A 19,803-nucleotide genomic window follows, 5' to 3' on the forward strand; every position below is an offset into this window, starting at 1 on the left:
TCCAAAATCTTTCTTTGATAAAGTGGACTCTAAAATTTCTTCATTTATTTGGCAGAACAAGAATCCGAGACTGGGTAAAATACATTTACAGAAAGCTAAGAGAGATGGAGGTTTAGCATTACCTAACTTTAGATTCTATTATTGGGCTATTAATATTCGACATATGAAATTTTGGTTACTTGACCAGGACATACTATCTATTCCTAAATGGGTAGCATTGGAACTACAATCTGTTCAGGGTTATACACTTGGCTCTATTTTAGGCTCCTCTCTCCCTTTTGATTCGAAACGCCTTAAGCAGGTCTCTAACCCGATAGTTAAATATGCTTTGCGCATTTGGTTTCAATTCAGAAAATTTTTTGATCTTAATCAATTCGGGTTAGCGATTCCTATTTTAGGTAACATATTTTTTCCTCCCTCTTTTACGGATCGCGCTTTTCAAACTTGGAAGACTAAGGGTATTTTACGGTTTTTGGATTTATTTTTAGATGGTTCCCTTATGTCTTTTGAACAATTATCTAATAAATATAACTTATCAAGAATACATTTTTTTAGATATTTACAAGTTAGAAATTTCCTAAGTACTATACTTTCTTCCTTTCCAATGCTTCCTCCTACATATATTTTAGATTCGATAATTAACCTCAATCCATGTCAGAAAGGTGCATCGGCTATGATTTATAATATTATTATGAAACTTAGGAAAGCTCCATTTGATAAGATTAGGGTAGATTGGGAACAGGAATTGGGGCTTACCATTTCTGTGGATGATTGGGGGCAGATTTTACAATTAGTTAATACTTCCTCTATTTGTGCTAAACATTCCCTAATTCAATTCAAAGTGGTTCATAGAGCACATATGTCCAAAGATAAGTTAGCGCGTTTTTACTCGCATATTAATCCTTTCTGTGATAGATGTTCGGGGCAGATAGCCTCTTTAACTCATATGTTTTGGTCTTGCCCTACTTTGGAAACTTTTTGGAGAGATATTTTTAATATTATTTCTAAGGTATTAAATATAGATATCTCTCCTCACCCTATTACTGCTATCTTTGGACTACCTAAAATTTCTAGTAATCTTTCCCCTTCAGCCCGTAGAATGATTGCATTTCTTACTTTAATGGCGAAAAGATGTATTTTACAACATTGGAAAGAGCTTAATGCTCCAACTACCTTTTTTTGGTTTTCTCAGACAATTTTATGTTTGAATTTGGAGAAAATTAGAAGTAACCTTTATGATTCTTCATTTAAATTTGAACAGATTTGGGGACCTTTTATTCGATATTTTCATTTAATGTAATATTTACCCTTCTTGTTTTTTTTTCACTGTTTTTAATGGAGGTCGGGATTGAGGACGTGATTTTAAGTTTAACTCTGTTTGGTTTCAAGTTAGCCCATTGCTTTGCTTTGCTTTTAGTTAGTTGCACGGTGGGTTTTTTTTGGGGGGGGGGGGTTTCTTTCTTTTTCCATTGATATATATAAAATTTAGTATACTATTATGTTATCTTGGTTTCTTATGTTTAAATTACATTGTTTGTAGTATTTTTTTTGGTATTAATACCTTTTGGAATTTTATTATACTTTAACATTGTATTAATGTTTATATGGCTTACCTTTTTTGTATACTTATTCAATAAAAAGATTTAAAAAGAAAGAAAGAGAGGGTGCAGATGAGATTTACCAGGGATCTGCCTGGATTAGAGAGCATGTTTTATGAGGATAGGTTGAGCAAGCTAGTGCTTTTCTCTTTGGAGTGAAGGAGGATAAGGAGTGACTTGATAGAGGTTGTACAAGATAATATGAGGCATAGATCGAGTGGATAGCCAGAGACTTTTTCCCAGGGCAGAAATGGCTAATATGAAGGGGCATGAATTTAAAGTGCTAGCAGCGAAGTATAGGGATGATGTCAGAGGTAAGATTTTTTTAATACAGAGAATGTTAGGTGCATGGGACTCCCTGCCAGGGTGGTGATAGAGACAGATCCATTAGGGACATTTAAGAAACTCTTAGATGGGCACATGGATAGCTATGTAGGAGGGAAGGGTTAGATTGATTGGTTGGCACACGATGGGCCAAAAGGCCTCTACTGTGCTGTACTATTCTATGTTCTGTTCTCCTCTGAACTGAACCATTCCCACCATTATTTTCCTTGTCACTGAATTCAAATATCCTTCCCAGCTGTGAAAAAATGGAGTTCACCTCAGGGTTCCTGTCTTCCTCTCACATTCAGAACCAGAGCTCATCAGCCTTTCATTTATGAAAACTAATAAAATCAGTTTTCTTTCTAATTTTAATGACAATAGCCAAACCTGAGCCACACTGGTTGAATTAGAGACAAGGTTGTACAGACCAAGAGTAACTAACAAAGATGCTGGAGGAATCTCAGTGTGCCAGGCTGCATCAATGGAGGGAAATGGACAGTCTCCCTTTTGGATTAGCAACTCTTCAACTGAACTGTCCATTCCCCTCCAGAGATGCTGCCTGACTCACTGAGTTTGTTGCTCAAAATTCCAGCATCTGTAGTCTCTTCTATTGTAAACATCAAGCCCCGTTACTCAAGGAAGTCCATGTATTTGTCCCAATAGTACAGACTCGCCAACGTCATTGTGACTCCAGGAATGTCACCGCTCTTTGGTTAGGTGAGTGTGCAGGTATCCTTTCACTTCTAAACCTGACAGGCCATTAGGCGGCTTACTCAGCTGGATCCAGAAATACTCACCTGATGCCACTGCGTGGTTTCCCTCTGTGACCTTCGGTTTATTGCCCATGCGCACTGCAAAAATCCTTCCATCACATGTGCGAATGTACATCCCTAAGAGAAAGAAAGGCACTGGAGTATTTTAAACAAGCAATCAAAATTACTTCAGCATATCTTCAAGATTTTGGAAATTTGCTTCTGTGAAACAAACTAAAATCAAGGACTATGCCGATAATGGCAAGTTGTGCCTCTAGTCTTTCTTGGTCTTAGTTCAAAGCTCAGGAAGTTCAAAGTAAATTTATTATCAAAGTACGTATATGTCACCATATGCAACCCTGAGATTCATTTTCTTGCAGGCATTAATGAAAAACTACACTCAAAGAAAGACTGACAAACAACCAATGTGCAAAAGACTGAGTAAATACAAATAAGTAAATAACACTGAGAACATGAGTTGTACAGTCATGTTGGGCCTCCTTTGCCACTTGCATCTGGATTTCCTGCTTTCTGTACACTTGCAACGCTCACGGGATTTGGAAGGTTGTAAAACTCAACCACACAAAATTCAGGCTGACACTTCAGCACCATTAACAGGAAACACTCTCTATTGAAGATGCCATCTTTGGAATGTGAAGTTAAGGACTAATCGCACTTTAGGAAATACTTAAGAGCCCATTCATTTTTTCAAAAACACACTAGGATGTGTTAGAATGATATGTTGAAGTCGTACAAAACATTGGTGAGGCCTAATTTGGAGTATGGTGTGCAGTTCAGGTCACCTACTTATTAAAAAGATATCAACAAGATTGAAAGAATACAGAGGAGATTTACAAGGGTTATGCATGGACTTGAGGACCTGAGTTATAGGGAAAGGTTGAATAGGTTAGGACTTTGTTCCTTGGAGCGTAGGAGAATGAGGGAATGTTTGATAGAGGTATACAAAATTATGAGGGGTATACCGTAGATTGGGAAAATACAAGCAGGCTTTTCCCACAGAGATTGGGTGAGACTAGAACTAAAGGTCACAGGTGAAAGGTGAAATATTTAAGAACATAAGGCGGAACTTCTTCACTCAAAGGGTGGTGAGAGTGTGGAACGAGCTGCCAGCGAAAGTAGAGAATGCAAGCTTGATTTCAATATGTAAGAGAAATTTGGATAAGTAAATGGATGGGAGTGGTATGGAGGGCTATGGTCCAAGTTAATAGTTTGGCACAGACTAGATGGGCCGAAGGACCCTTTTCTGTGCTATAGTGTGCTATGACTTACAGATAAGCCACAAAATGATAAAGAACAAATAATTTACTTTAGAGTCTAATTAAGGGACAAGTACTAACTAGATCAGCTGGGATCATATCAAAGTTGTTCTTTGAAATTGCATTATTATACCTTTTATGCCACCTTAGTTAGGTGCTTCTGTTTAATCTCATTTGATCTTTGGTAATACTCCAACCTGTAATTTAGTACCTGAAAACTTTGAAAGGCAGGTAGGCAGAAGGGACAGAGTGGCTCTGTTGGTAAAAAGTGAAATCAAATCCTTAGAAAGAGGTGACATAGGGTAAGGTGATGTAGAATCCTTGTGGATAGAATTAAGAAACTGTAAGGGTAAAAAGACTGATAGGAGTTATGTACAGGACTCCAAACAGTAGTCAGAACGTGGGATATAAATTTCAACGGGAAATTGAAAAGGCATGTGTAATAAGGGCCATGTTATGATAGAGATAGGGGATTTCAATATGCAGGTAGCTTGAGAAAATCAGGTTGATGTTGCATTCCAAGATTGGGATTTTGCTGAATACCTACAAGATGGCTTTTTAGAACAGCTTGTGGTTGAGCCCACTTGGGGAAAGACAATTCTGTATTGGGTGTTGTGTAGTTACAGAGAATTGGGAAGCTTTTAAAAACCAACCGAGGGCAACTAAAAAATCATAGGGAGAGAAAAGATGAAATATAAAGGTAAGAAAGCCAATAACATCAAATAGGATAAACTTTTCAGGTATATAAAGAGAAAAGAGAGGCAGGAGTGGATATTGGACTTCTGGAAAATGATGCTGGAGAGGTAGTATTGGAGGACAAAGAAATGGTGGATGAACCTAATAAGTATTTTGCATCAGTCTTCAACGTGGAAGACACCAGCAGTAAGCCAGAAATTCAAGAGTGTCAAGGGCTGAAGTAAGTGTAGTTGCTATCACTAAGGCATGGGAAGCTGAAGGTAGATAAGTCACCTGGACCAGAAGAACTACACCCCAGGGTTCTGAAAGAGGTAACTGAAGAGATTGTGGAAGCATTAGTAATGATCTTTCAAGAATCACTAGACCAGGGAATGGTTCTGGAGGATTGCTAAATTGCTAATGTCACTCCACTCTTTAGGAAGGGAGGGAGGCAGAAGGTACTGCACATGAGGCTGCTTAACAAGTGTCATGGTATTACAGGAAAGGATGGAAAATAGGCTGACTGGCAGGAGGCAAGAAGTGGGAATAAAGGGGGCCTGTTCTGCTTGGCTGTCAGTGATTAGTTGATATTGGAACTGCTTCCTTCACGTTATACATCAACAATTTGGATGTCAGAATGATAGCTTTACCGTCAAGTTTGCTGATGAAACGAAGATAAGTGGAGGAAGAGGTAGTGTTGCCGAAACAGAGAATCTGAAGGAGGACTTGGACAGCAGATGGAATAATGCATAGGAAAGCGTACGGTCATGTACTTTGGTAGAAAGAATAAAGGTGTAGACTATTCTTAAGTGAAAAAAATTCAGAAATCAGAGGTGCAAAAGGACTTGGGAGTCCTTGTGCAGAATTCCCTAAGGTTATTTTGCAGGTTGAGTTGGTGGTAAGGAAGGCAATTGTAATATTAGCATTCATTGTGAGAGGTCTAGAAGACAAGAGCAAAATGTAATATTGAGGCTTTAAAAGGATTTGGCAGACCATACTTGGGAGTATTGTGAGTAGTTTAGCCCCTTATTTAAGAAAGGATGTGCTGGCATTGGAGAGGGCCCAGAGGAGGTTCATGAGAATAATCTCAGGAATGAAAGGGTTAACAAATGAGGAACGTTTGATGGCTCCGGGCCTGTACTCACTGGAACTTAGAAGAATGAGGGGGAATCTCACTGAAAGTTATCAAATGTTGAAAGGCCTAGATAGGGTGGATGTGGAAAGGATATTTCCTATAGTAGGTGAGCCTCAGAATAAAGTTACATCCATTTTGAACAGAGTTAAGAAGGAATTTCTTCAGGGAGAGGGTGGTGAATGTGAAATTCGTTGCCACGGACAGCTGTGGAGGCCAAGTCACTGAGTATATTTAAAGCGGAGGTTGATAGATTCTTGGTTAGTCAGGGCGTGAAAGGTTACAGGAAAGGGCTAAGAGCTGAGGGATAATAAATCAGCCGCGATGAATGGTGAAGCAGACTCGATGGACTGGGTGGCCTAATTCTGCTCCTATGTCTTATGAAAGGGAACATGAGGAGGAAAGTGATGGGTTAGAAACAAATAGCTTCCGCAGAGAACTACCTTTGGTCTTATGGTTTTATGAAAGGGAACATGAGGAGGAAAGTGATAGGTTAGAGACAACTGGCTTAGACGGAGAGAACTACCTTTGGCCTTATGGTTTTATGAAAGGGAACATGAGGAGGAAAGTGATGGGTTAGAAACAAATAGCTTCCGCAGAGAACTACCTTTGGCCTTATGGTTTTATGAAAGGGAACATGAGGAGGAAAGTGATGGGTTAGAAACAACTGGCTTCCACAGAGAGAACTACCTTTGGCCTTATGGTTTTATGAAAGGGAACATGAGGAGGAAAGTGATGGGTTAGAAACAACTGGCTTCCACAGAGAGAACTACCTTTGGCCTTATGGTTTTATGAAAGGGAACATGAGGAGGAAAGTGATGGGTTAGAAACAACTGGCTTCCACAGAGAGAACTACCTTTGGCCTTATGGTTTTATGAAAGGGAACATGAGGAGGAAAGTGATGGGTTAGAAACAAATAGCTTCCACGGAGAACTACCTTTGGTTCCCCTAATAACATGGATGCTCTCCCCAGCACTGATTCTTGCTTGCACATCAGTTGATGTATTTGTTCCAGGAATAATGATATCTGTAAAGAGATTGGAGAAAATAAATCACTAATGTTGAATTTATACTGAATTCATGACACAGGTGTTTGCCCACTTGTCCTACTGTATCTACATCAGTTGAAATAGGCCTAACTGACCCACCATTCAAGCACTGATTAAATCTTGTAATGGTTACTGCTGCTAACCTGCTTCAAGCATTCAGTTTCCAGCTCCCTACCACCTTCGGGGTAGAAAAATTCCTTCTCTGCTCCCCTGCCAATTACAGAACACGTCTAGTATTTATGCATACATAATTGTCATGCATCCAGCAGAAATTTCTATGAATTTGATAGAGGTATACAAAATTATGAGATGCATTGATAGGGGAAATACAAGAAAGCTCTATCCACTAAGGCTGGGTGAGACTAGGACTAGAGGGTGAAAGATGAAATATTTAAGGGCAACAACTTCCCTCAGTAGGTTGTGAGAGTGTGTTATGAACTGTCAGTGGAGGTTTTGGATGTGAGTTTGATTACAATATTTAAAGGAAATCTGGATATATACATAAATGGGAGAAGTATGGAGAGCTGTGCTCTAGATGCATGGTGATGGGACTTGGCAGAATAATAGTTCAGCAAAAACTAGATGGCCAGAATCGCCTACTTCTGAGCTGTAGTGCTCTATAATTCTAAAAATGTTAATAAATTTTATAATGTTTTTCAAAACTAAAAATACATGTTTAAAAACATTTTTAGTTCCTTTATGTTTATGTACAGGGGTAGAACAGTTGATTAACAACAACATCCTCTGGAGAGCTAGTACTTCATCTGATGGCGAGTGCAGATGTATTTGATTAGTTTTTGCTGTATTTTATGTTTAATACTGCTCACCATTAAAATATAGAATTGCAATGTAAAGCATTATTTAAATGGAGAATATAATAATATCTAGTTCAGCAAGTTATTTAAAGATCTGGCCCTGCTAAAGGAACATATTCCTCCTAGTTATTCTATTTAAGCATCAACTTTATATAACTCAATTAGCCTTTTCTATTTCAATGAAGACAACCCCTGCCTATCGAATCTTTTGTCGTAACTACAATTCTCTATTTCTGGCAACATCTTCATAGAACTCTGAAACCTTCCTTGCACGTTCATATCCTTCCTGTACTGTGAGTAGAACAGCTTGCCATTACTCAAGCTGTGACTCATCTACTGCTGAGTTCAGTTCCACTACAATGTCCTTGCCCACCAAAGTTAATTAACTGATTTGTAATCACTTGGCTTATATCTTCCTCCATGAAAAATAAATGATAAATTCCTCGGTGTTATCATTTCAGAGGACCCATCCTCAGTCCAAAGCACGACAGCGCCTTTGCTTCCTTAGAAATTTGCAAAGATTTGCATGACATCTAAAACTTTGATAAACTTCTATAGATGTGTGATGGAGAGTATATCGACTGGTTACATCACAGCTATTAAGGAAACACCAATACCCTTGAACGGAAAAGCCTACAAAAATTCATGGACATGGCCCAGTTAATCACAGATAAACCCTTCCCCACCACTGAGCACGTCTACAAGGAGGGCTATTGCAGGAAAGCACCCATCCATCATCAAGTTCAGCAACAGTTATTACCCCTCAACCATCAGGGTCTTGAACCAGAAGGGATAACTTCACTTAACTTCATTCACCCATTACTGAACTGTTCCCACAACCTACATACTCACTTTCAAGGACTCTTCATCTCACATTTTTTTATATTTATTGCCGGCTTGCTTATTTATTTTATTATCATTATTTTTTCTTTTGTTTTTATATGCACAGTTTGTTATCTTTTGCACATTCGTTGTTTGTCTGTCCTGTTGGGTGTGGTCTTTTATTGACTCTTTTGTGTTTCTTAGATTTTCTGTGTATACCCACAAGAAAATGAATCTCAGGGTTGTATATGATGACATATATATACTTTGATAATAAATTTACTTTGAACATTTTCTCCAGTACTTAGCAGTTTTCAAATCACCTTGCACATCCCAGCAGCTAGGGAGGATTGAAACTTTGTTCCCTAGATTTAAAAAAAAATATAACCAGGGATATAATTCATCTGGGCCTGGCAATTTACCTATTTTCAAGAATGATAAACACTTTAATATTTCCTCATTTATATATTTCTATCAACCATTAGTTAATATTTGACTTAATTATGACACTGACATCATCCTCCACTCTTGTGAAAAGAGTTTCAAAATATTCACTGAAAGCCTTACTCACATCCTCTCCCTACTTCAAATATAGCTCAACTTTCTAATCCCTGATAGGCCCTTTTCATATCCAGTAATTAAGCAAGAGCAGTCTCAATTCTGTTTGCCAATTTGTAAAACTTTCTTTTTGGTTCAGTAACGTTAATGAAGGGGAGTGACCTGTATATTCTCACACCACTGCCTTGGTCCTCCTGATATCATAGGGAGTGGGCTGGGTCAGTATCTGGGACTTTGCCAGAGTCTATATTCTCCATCAGAAAGGGTGATTATCACTAAACCCCAACCACAGTAAACTGCTACTGTAAAAGAAAAAACCATAAACACAGGAAATTCTGCACATGCTGGAAATCCACAGTAGCACACACAAAATGCTGGAGGAACATAGCACTGATCTTTCATTTGCTTCCATAGATGATACCTGACCTGCTGAGTTCAACAGCATTTTGTGTGTGTTATTGTAGAGGAAATAGCCAGGATAATACTCCATGTTGGGAATACTGGCACGAACAAACTCCTAGTAGACAGTCTGGGGGGAATAACGTAAAGAAAGTCTCCCTCTCTGTACACCAACTGTTAGAATGGTGATTGAAGCCCACTTGTAGGAAATGCGGTGATTAATTTATGTACAGCAAGGTCCCCAATATTTCAGAAGGACAAAGACAATAACCCCCCTAATTTCTTTCAAAATAGCTATAAGATCCTTTACATCACATGAATGAAGAGACGAGACCAAAACTCAATATCTCATCTGAAAGACACCATCCCCAATAGCACAGAACTTTTTCACTACTGTACAGAAATGTCTGTCTGGGCTGTACGCAAGTTTCTGTGACTTGAATAAAGTCCAGAAGTTGAGGCTCAATGGCCAGAGCCAAGGTCTGTGAACCTCAGTGCGGCGAATCCACGGAGGCTGAGGAAGGCAGTCTGTCCTGGGGTTAGAGGACTGTGTACGTGGGTGGGTGGGAAGGAGAAACAGGGCCCGTTTCACTGTTGTCTCTTTGATGCTTGGTACATTCTGTTTTGTCATGTTTGTTGTTGTTCTGCCGAGCATTGTGGGAGTGCCATGTTGGAGCCAGATTGAGTGGCAACACTTGCGGACTGCCCCCAGCACATCCTTGAGAGTATTGGTTGTTAACACAAATGACACATTTCTCTGTATGTTTCAATGTACATGTGATAAATGAATCTAAATCTGAGATCTAAAATCTTTTGATTCAAAATCCAAAGTTCAACTGATCCACGGTTGACACTTATTGGTGAGTAGTAAAGCTGGTAGGGGCCTCCAGCCCACATCCCACCTATTCTTAGAATGTTGCTTTAACAGAATGGCTGCCTTATTTCCATGGTTCAGAATGCCCACCTGTAGTAGTGACAATTTTCTGCACCACAACACCAGCCCGTTGAAGGTGACTGACGGGAAACACAGGACCAAATCCCGAACTAGGGATTCCCAATCCGCTTGGAACCTGCCGAGGCATCATGGGAATAGGTGTAGACTGTACAGGCCGAACACTGGCCACTGGTTTCTCGTCCAATCCCTTGACTGGGCCTCTCCTGCACAAAGAAGAACTGTAACATCAAATAACGCAAAGAAGAACCCTGTACAGGTTCAAACAGCCTTCAGCTCAAGTAGCTTTTGGGGTTCATTTCAAACTGATTTTTCAAAGCACAAGGTGAATTGTCAAACAGAGGATAATATGGAGGCATCAGTAAAATGGAGACTGGTCACAGGTTAAGGTGAAATGTTTGAGGGGAACATGAGGGGGACTTATTCACTCAGAGGGTGGTGATTGTGTGGAACAGGGTGCCAGCGCAAGTGGTGGATGTTTGATTTCAACAGTTCAGAGAAATCTGGATAAGTACATGGATGATGGGGCTATGGTCTGGGTGCAGATAGATAGGACTAGGTGGAATAGATGGGCTGAAGGGCTTGTTTCTCTGCTGTAGTGTTCTATTACTCTAAATTCCATTTTATAATGTCCTTGTGTGCTGACTCAGTCCTGAGCTTCTGCATGGGAAAAGGAGGGTGCAGGAGAGGTGCTTTCAACAGACAGTTGGAAACAGGGAAAGTAAGGCTGATCAGATCCTAAACAGTTATATTCTGCCAAGATTACCATCCATAAAATAACATTGTAAAGACATTGCACCAACAGTATTTTGTAAGTACCACACGATGAAATGCCTAACTTTGCTTAGCATTGTTCTAGATAGCGTGACCTCAGTACAGTAGCTACATTTCATATGCACAGACTCACACTCTCCCTCTTTCGCACACACAAGGCCACTCAGGGCCCACAGGCCTTTACGTACCAATGCCGCTGGCTAAAGATGGGGATGTTGGTAAGGCTCTGATCACTAGCTGGGTAATACTGGGCATAGGATGGTCTGGTGTATGGGACTGACGCTCTCTTCTCATCTTCGTAACTCTTCTTTGCAGCTTTCTTCTCTGCCTTGGTCAGCTTGTACTCTTTACGGTCCATGAGCAGGGATTCGTGCTGGAAGGGAGGCTGAGGAAAGATGCACTAATTAGATTTGCCAGAAAAATAACCTTGGTGTAAGGGATCAGAGAATAAATGCTTAGGGACCAATTCACCATAAGTTGTGCTGAGTCTCAGAGAGGAGTGTGACCCCAGGTTTAAACAGAGAGAAAACTGTCATCATAAAAGGATGATAACATTAGGTCTACATCCTACTTATTCACAAGTGGCTCATTCAGTGCTTGAATTTAGCCAGCAGTTGAACAGATAAGAAAGCACACCAAATGCCTTTACTTCCTCAGAAGGATGAGGAAATTTGGTATGTTTCCTGTGACTCCCATCAAGTTTTACAGTTGCACCATAGAAAGCATCCTATCCAGATACATCACTGCTCGGCCACTTGGCACGTGGCCAAGTGGTTAAGGCATTGGACTAGCGACCTGAAGGTTGTGAGTTCGAGCCCCAGCCAAGGGAACGCGGTGTGTCCTTAAGCAAGGCACTTAATCACACATTGCTCTGCTACGACACTGGTGCCAAGTTGTATGGGTCCTAGTGTCCTTCCCTTGGACAACATTGGTGTCGTGGAGAGGGGAGACTTGTAGCATGGGCAACTGCTGGTCTTCCATACAACCTTGCCCAGGCCTGCGCCCTGGAGACTGAAGACTTTCCAGGCGCAGATCCATGGTCTCGCAAGACTAACGGTACAGCAACTGCTCTGCCCAAGACTCCAAGAAATTGCAGAAAATTGTGGACACGGCCCAGTCCATTAAATAGATCAGCCCCTCATCCACCAACTCTGTCTATGCTTCCCACTGGCTCGGGAAAGAAGGCCAAGTAATCAAGGAGCCCTCTCCCATTGGCAGAAGGTACAAAAATTGGACAGAGTGTACCACCAGGCTCGAGGACAGTTTCCATCCCATTGACACAAGACTCTTGAGAAGCCTCCTTCTATGCTAAAAGGTGAATTCTTGATCTCCCAGTCTTACTTCTGGTGATCCTCACTTGCACTTTCTCTGCAACTGTAACTCTTTACTCTGCATTCTTTTTACCTTTTTACTACTTCAATGTATTTACATATGGAATAACCTGTGCGGATGGCATGGAAACAAAAGCTTTTCACTATATCTCAGTGCATTAACAATAAACCAATCCTAATTTAGAGCTCTATAACCTACTTGTTCACCCCTCCTTGGCTCAGCAAAGAGACCAACTGCCCTCACATAATTCGTGAACACAGCAAAGACCAGTAATTAGCCGTTCTTAACAACATGGCTCAGTTAGACTATGCATTCAACCTAAAAAGCTATTGACTAGTATTACAGAGGAAACATGATGGTGAACTTGGACTCATAGCTGGTTGAAGTTGACATACCTTGGTGACGAGATGTTTATGTTTTGCACATGCTCTGTGTATCACTTCATCACATAATTTATCTGCCTCAAAGTTTGCCTCTGCTGAAACAGGCTCCTCCTCCACAAAATGCAGGAGAGATTCTACTTCCTTGCGGGTGAAATTAAGCATTGGGTTTAGATCATCAATAACACGGTCTAGGAAGTAAAGAACAAACAATTACCATTCATTTAACTTAATTTTTTGTTAATTATATGGAGTAATTGAGGTGAGAGTCTGTGGATGACTACATTCACAGGTAATCCTAAATTCTACACAACAATCAAGTAATAGAAAGAAAAAGCACTTTCATTTAGAGTCTTTCACAACTTCAGTTTGTAACTAACAATTTACAACTAACTTTGAAAAGGTGACCATTGTGACAGAGCAAATTAAGGCAACTTGCAGTTTTAGAGCAAGCTTCTACAAATGAGTAAAACAGCTCCATCAATTCCCCGTGTGTCTTAGAATCATACAACAGGCAAACATGCTCTTAGACCGATTAGTCGATGCTGACAATCAAGCACCCATTTACTCTAACCCTATATAAATCCCAATTTATCTATTTGACATCCCAGCGGTCAATTAACCTAAAGAACCACACACCTACAGCATGTGGGAGGAAACGGAAGCACCTGGAGAAAACTCATATCACAGGGAGAAATGGGCAAACTCCACATAGACAGCACTGGAGGTCAGGATAGAACACGTGTCTCTGGCACTAAAGATGACAGCAACTGGGGAAAAAAAAAACTTCATGTATATCAAAACATTGAAATGCACAGTGAAATGCTATGTTTTAAGTCAACGATTGTGCCGGGCAGCCCGCAAGTGCCACCACACTTCTGGCGCCAACATACCACGCCCACAAACACACTAACCTCTACTGTACATCTTTGGAATGTGGGATGAAACCAGAGCACCCACAGGAAATCCACACAGTCACAGGAAAATGTAGACACTCCTTACAGGAAATGGATTGATTAAGACACCAAAAGAACATCCTTTCAAATAATACTATGAGGTACTTTTAAATCCACCTTCGGGGTTGGATGGAGCCCAAGTTTAATGTTTCAGCTAAGCAACTTGAAATTATGTTTGATGATTTTGGGAGGGAAATAACTATTAAAAGCAACAGAGTGATCACAGATCAAACTATGAGAATACAATTAATTTCCTCCCATCAGCTCTCTGTTTCCTGGTATCATCAATAGGGCTAGCTTGGACTCAGTCAGAAAGTTTGAGGAACCAGTCAATCTGCAGCAGGGCAGGTCGAGCCTTACTCTGAACGTAACTCAGGAAGAACTTGATTCTGACACCCAGCACTAAGATTCCTTGAGGACAGCAAAGTTCCAATAAAAGAAAAAACCACTGTATTTGATCAGAGTTCTGAATCTGAGAGTCAGAATACTGTGGTCATAATCCATGTCCTATGACACCATGCGCTGGAGAATATTCATGAGAATATACCCATTTTAAATTCTATGGATTTTAATCTCAGTTGACTCAAAAACGGTGAGGATGTTGGAAGTCTGCAATAAAAATAAACATCAGGTTTGGCAATGTCACAAGAGAACAGCAGAAATAACATTTCACACCCTGTATCAAAATGACTTGTTGATTTTTCCAAGCCAGCTGAAAAACCTAGCTCCCTTACCAGACATGCCCTGCTTGGAGATTTGCCGGTCATAGATCTTTTTCTCAAGTGTGTAGTCAGATACCAGCCGGTAAATATAACAAGGCTTCCTTTGACCATAGCGGTACACACGGCATACGGCCTGAGCATCATGACAAGGGTTCCAGGATGCATCAAACACAACCACTCGATTTGCTCCAACCAGGTTGATTCCCAAGCACCCAGCTCTGTGAAGAAATGAAACAGAACAGGCCAGTCAGATATCATGCCAAACTTAGGTCGATTCAAGGAACGGTATCTCAGAAAGGCAGCGTCCATTATTAAGGACCTCCAGCACCTAGGGCGTGCACTTTTCTCACTGTTACCATCAGGTAGGAGGTACAGAAGCCTGAAGGCACACACTCAGCGATTCAGGAACAGCTTCTTCCCCTCTGCCATCCGAGTTCTAAATGGACATTGAACCCATGGACACTACCTCACTTTTTTAATACATACTATTTCTATTTTTGCATGATTTTTAATCTATTCAATATACGTATGCTGTAATTGATTGACTTATTAGTATTATTTTTTTCTCCTTCTATATTATGTATTGCATTGAAATGCTGCTGCTAAGTTAACAAATTTCACGACACATGCTGGTGATAATAAACCTGATTCTGATTACTAAACTGTGTCAACTAAGACAAGAATGAAAATTGGGAAGAATGGACTATGAATTCAATTGTAGTTTGGTGATACAAGTTTGAGTTTAAAACTATATTTCACATCTTCCTATAACATAGCTGAGCCTACGCCAGATCTTGGAGCAATCCCATCCTCCCACCTCCACCCCCCCCCACCGCCCCCCCGTCAAACATTCTCAAACTCAGACCTAGTAACTCCTTTCCTCCATCCGCACTTGAAGTAACTTACAGGAGCCAGTTATCATGAGTCACAGGGATGCAGAAGGAAACCCGATCACCCAGGGAACATTACACAATAGGGAATATGTGCAGAACCACACACACAGCAGCCAAGGTCTGTACTGGACCTAGGTCACAGTAGCACTGAAACAGATACACCATCTGTAACACCACCGTACTATCTACGACACAATGACACCCAAAAATCTATAACAGTCTTCAAGGAGTCTGTAAAACTGGATTACCTAATTAGGTTGGGCATGTGCCTGCATGGCATCACAAAGGATTTGACTCCAGCTGAAAGCTTTTAATTCTTTAAATCTGGATATACAATACATGAAAGAGTCTTTGCCTGAAAAGTCAACTCTTTATTCCTTTCCATAGATGCTGCCTGATCTGCTGAGTTCATCCAGCATTTTGTGGCTGTTGGTCTAGATTTCCTGCATCTGTAGAAACTCTTGTGTGTACAATACGTACATTGTATGCTTTGAAGACATCAAATTGGACTCAGCAGCCAACAATGGCCTGCAGTCTATCAGGAGCCACACCTACAGTACTGTGCAAAAGTATTAGGCACATGTAAAAAAAATTCTATAAAGCAAAGATGCTTTCAAAAATAGTGAAATGAAAAGTTTCTAAATATCGAAAATACTATAAAGAGCAGCAAAAAGTAAAAAAAAAACTAAATTGAATCAGTATGTGTTGTGACCACCCTTTGCCGTTAAAACTGCCTCAATGTCGTGCATTTTTATGAGAAAATTGGCTGGTAGGTTGTTCCAAGCATCTTGGAGAACTTGTCACCATTCTTCTGCAGACTTTGGCTGTCTTGCTTGCTTCTGTCTCTTCAGGTAATGCCAGACAGCCTCAATGATGTTGAGATCAGGGCTCCATAGAGGCCATGCCTTCTGAAATGCCTTCTATGTATAAAATATAGGGTGCCTAAGACTTTTGTACACTTTCTGAGTGCTGAACCGTGTGGCTGCCTAAGGCTGTCAGGAAGTATGGAATGGATAGACTGATCTTAGAGTAGGTTAAAATTTTGTCACAACATTGTGGACGGAAGGGTCTGTACTATGCTGTAATGTTCTGTGTGTGGTTCAATCAATGTATCTTAACAGCAGAGAACAATGTATATTCAAGGGGAGTGATACTGATTGCAAATTTTAGTGGGACTGGTTCATGAGGGGCTATTTTGATCTGTTATGTAGGATCCAATGCACATCTTTAACAGTAGGGACAGTGATGGGAGGAGGGAGAATCAGAGTGCAGCAGAAAATATAGAATTCTGATGTTATGAAGAGTAAGAGGTCTTCAAGGTCTCAGGAATATCTGGAAATGATTCTGGGGGGATAAAATAGGTAGGAAAGATATGCAATTTAAAACCAGAAAGCAGACTCATAAAAGGACAGCTCGCAAGATATGTAGCTGGTGAGAGGCAAGGAACAGGATTATGTCATCCTGCTAATCCTGAACAAGTTGCTGGATGACCCACAAAGCAAACCCAGACACAGTGTAAACTTCCACTCCCTCCCCCGTTATGACTACATAGACTCAATGGCTTGTTTATTATCACAGGAATAGAACCCCGTGTAGTCTTCTGCTGCGGTAGCCCATCCACTTCAAGGTTCAATGTGTTATGCATTCAGAGACGATCTTCTGCACACCACTGTTGTAAAGCGTGGTTATTTGAGCTACTGTTGCGTCAGCTTGAGCCAGGCTGACCCTTCCCCTCTGACCTCTCTAGCAAATCATCTTCACCCACAGAGCTGCCGCAAACTGGTTGTTTCTTGTTTTTCTGCACTATTCTCTCTAACTCTAGATGCTGTTGCACATGAAAATCCCAAGAGATCACCAGTTTGATATACTCAAACTACCCCATCTGGCACCAACAATCATTTCGCAAAGTCACTTAGATTACATTTCTTCCCCTTTTGGATGTCTGGTTTGAACAACTGAACCTCTTCATCACACATGCTTTAATGCACTGAGTTGCTGGCACATGATTGGCTGATTAGATATTTGCACTGATGAGGTGTAAGGTGTACCTGATAAAGTGCATTTTGTCATGTTTCTGCTGCACCCCACATTTGATACACCCCATCCTCGTTATATGTGTCTTCAGACAATGCCGATGCACAGTTATGCAAGGAACTTATTTCTACCAACTTCTCTGTATATGCGTCCAAAACTCACAGTTATGCGAGGAGCATGACTTTCCCACCAACACAAGTCACATGCGCACGCCTCACAGTCTCATTGTTGGGACGAGAAGCACCGCTTTCCCGCCAATACAAGTCACGTGTGCATGCCTCACAGTCTCACTCCCGCCAGTCTCGCACTGGTTTTGGCAATGTATGGATGTGCGAGCTTGCGCTCTTAAACTTTTGTTGTTTTTACCTATGGTGCAGTGATTTTGTGCTTGAAATATTTAACTATGCCTCCTAAGTCCTGGGCCATCAGCCAAGCGGCAGAGAACCACTTTAACACTTGAAAAATAGTTGGAAATTATAAACAGGGCAGTGTCAGGTGAAGGTAACACAGCCCTGGGACGCTACCCTGTGCAGTTGCGGGCTATGATAGCTGAGTTAGGCATCACACCAAAGCAGGTGCTTAATGCAGATGAGACCGGGCTTTTTTGGAAGCGTATACCGAAACACATTTACATAAGGATGAAAAAACTACGTCAGGTTTCAAGGCAGCAAAGGATAGATTGACTTTGCTTATGTGTTCCAATGCCGAAGGAGACTGTAAGATGAAGCCTCTCTTAGTTTACCATTCAGTGTCCAAAAGGGAGGGGGAAAACCCACGCGAAAGTCACAGCAGACACATAGTCATACTTTATTGATCCCGGGGGAAATTGGTTTTCGTTACAGTTGCACCATAAATAATAATAGAACCATAAATAGTTAAATAGTAATATGTAAATTATGCCAGTGAATTATGAAATAAGTCCAGGACCAGCCTATTGGCTCAGGGTATCTGACCCTCCAAGGGAGGAGTTGTAAAGTTTGATGGCCACAGGCAGGAATGACTTCCTATGACGCTCTGTGCTGCATCTCGGTGGAATGAGTCTCTGGCTGAATGTACTCCTGTGCCCAACCAGTACATTATGTAGTGGATGGGAGACATTGACCAAGATGGCATGCAACTTGGACAGCATCCTCTTTTCAGACACCGCCGTGAGAGAGTCCAGTTCCATCCCCACAACATCACTGGCCTTTCAAATAAGTTTGTTGATTCTGTTGGTGTCTGCTACCCTCAGCCCGCTGCCCCAGCACACAACAGCAAACATGATAGCACTGGCCACCACAGACTTGTAGAACATCCTCAGCATCGTCCGGCAGATGTTAAAGGACCTCAGTCTCCTCAGGAAATAGAGACTGCTCTGACCCTTCTTGTAGACAGCCTCAGTATTCTTTGACCAGTCCAGTTTATTGTCAATACGTATCCCCAGGTATATGTAATCCTCCACCATGTCCACACTGACCCCCTGGATGAAAACAGGGGTCACCGGTACCTTAGCTCTCCTCAGGTCTACCACCAGCTCCTTAGTCTTTTTCACATTAAGCTGCAGATAATTCTGCTCACACCATGTGACAAAGTTTCCTACGGTAGCCCTGTACTCGACCTCATCTCCCTTGCTGATACATCCAACTATGGCAGAGTGATCCAAAAACTTCTGAAGATGTCAAGACTCTGTGCAGTAGTTGGTGTCCGAGGTGTAAATGGTGAAGAGAAAGGGAGACAAGACAGTCCCCTGTGGAGCCCCAGTGCTGCTGATCACTCTGTCGGACAGAGTGTTGCAAGCACACGTACTGTGGTCTGCCAGTCAGGTAATCAAGAATCCATGATACCAGGGAAGCATCCATCTGCATCGCTGTCAGTTTCTCCCCCAGCACAGCAGACTAAACACCCGTGCTCTTAAAGGTTTGAGTAAGAAGCCTCTCAATGGAGCGTGGAAATCAATTTGGGTGGAGTGTGTGCACACCCTCAAGGGGTTTCCTGCCTTCGCTGTAGCTGTCCAGGATTGTGTGGCCCTGGGCCGTAAAATTGGTGAGGAGGGGTTCTCAGATCTCAAGACTGCTGAAGTGGTGGAACTCCTGGATTCTCATGATGAAGAATTAAGTGTGGATGACCTTATGCGTTTAACTCAGACTGAAGGTGATAACAATGAAGAAGAAAGTGTCGAGTTGCAGGTGAAGGATTTTACGGTGAAGCAACTGGCAGAATTTTTAAGGCTGCGGAACACTTGGCACAAATGGCGATGGACATGGACCCAAGTTTAGAACGGAGTCAGCATTTCAGTCGTTCCCTACAGTCAAGCCTTCTTCCCAAGCAAATTTAAGCTGAAAAACAAAATGCTGCCAAGCAAACAAGCCTCACCACTTTC

At 41.3% G+C, this 19,803-nt stretch overlaps 1 protein-coding gene across 4 annotated transcripts in view; it reads right to left on the bottom strand.

Annotated features, from left to right (window-relative positions):
* rad54l2 (RAD54 like 2) overlaps positions 1–19,803 on the bottom strand; it is a 227,155-nt gene that overhangs the window by 12,801 nt on the left and 194,551 nt on the right. For 3 of the 4 annotated variants that reach the window (XM_063067816.1, XM_063067815.1, XM_063067814.1), the window contains 6 exons: positions 14,530–14,735; positions 12,855–13,030; positions 11,316–11,512; positions 10,366–10,559; positions 6,696–6,785; positions 2,720–2,812 (listed from right to left, as the gene is read on the bottom strand). In XM_063067816.1, coding sequence (XP_062923886.1) covers positions 2,720–2,812; positions 6,696–6,785; positions 10,366–10,559; positions 11,316–11,512; positions 12,855–13,030; positions 14,530–14,735 — 956 coding nt within the window. The remainder of the gene's footprint in view (positions 1–2,719; positions 2,813–6,695; positions 6,786–10,365; positions 10,560–11,315; positions 11,513–12,854; positions 13,031–14,529; positions 14,736–19,803) is intronic. The other variant, XM_063067817.1, reaches the window with a different exon arrangement.

Source organism: Mobula hypostoma, chromosome 15 (assembly GCF_963921235.1).
Source record: "Mobula hypostoma chromosome 15, sMobHyp1.1, whole genome shotgun sequence".
In the NCBI taxonomy this organism is placed as follows: domain Eukaryota; kingdom Metazoa; phylum Chordata; class Chondrichthyes; order Myliobatiformes; family Myliobatidae; genus Mobula; species Mobula hypostoma.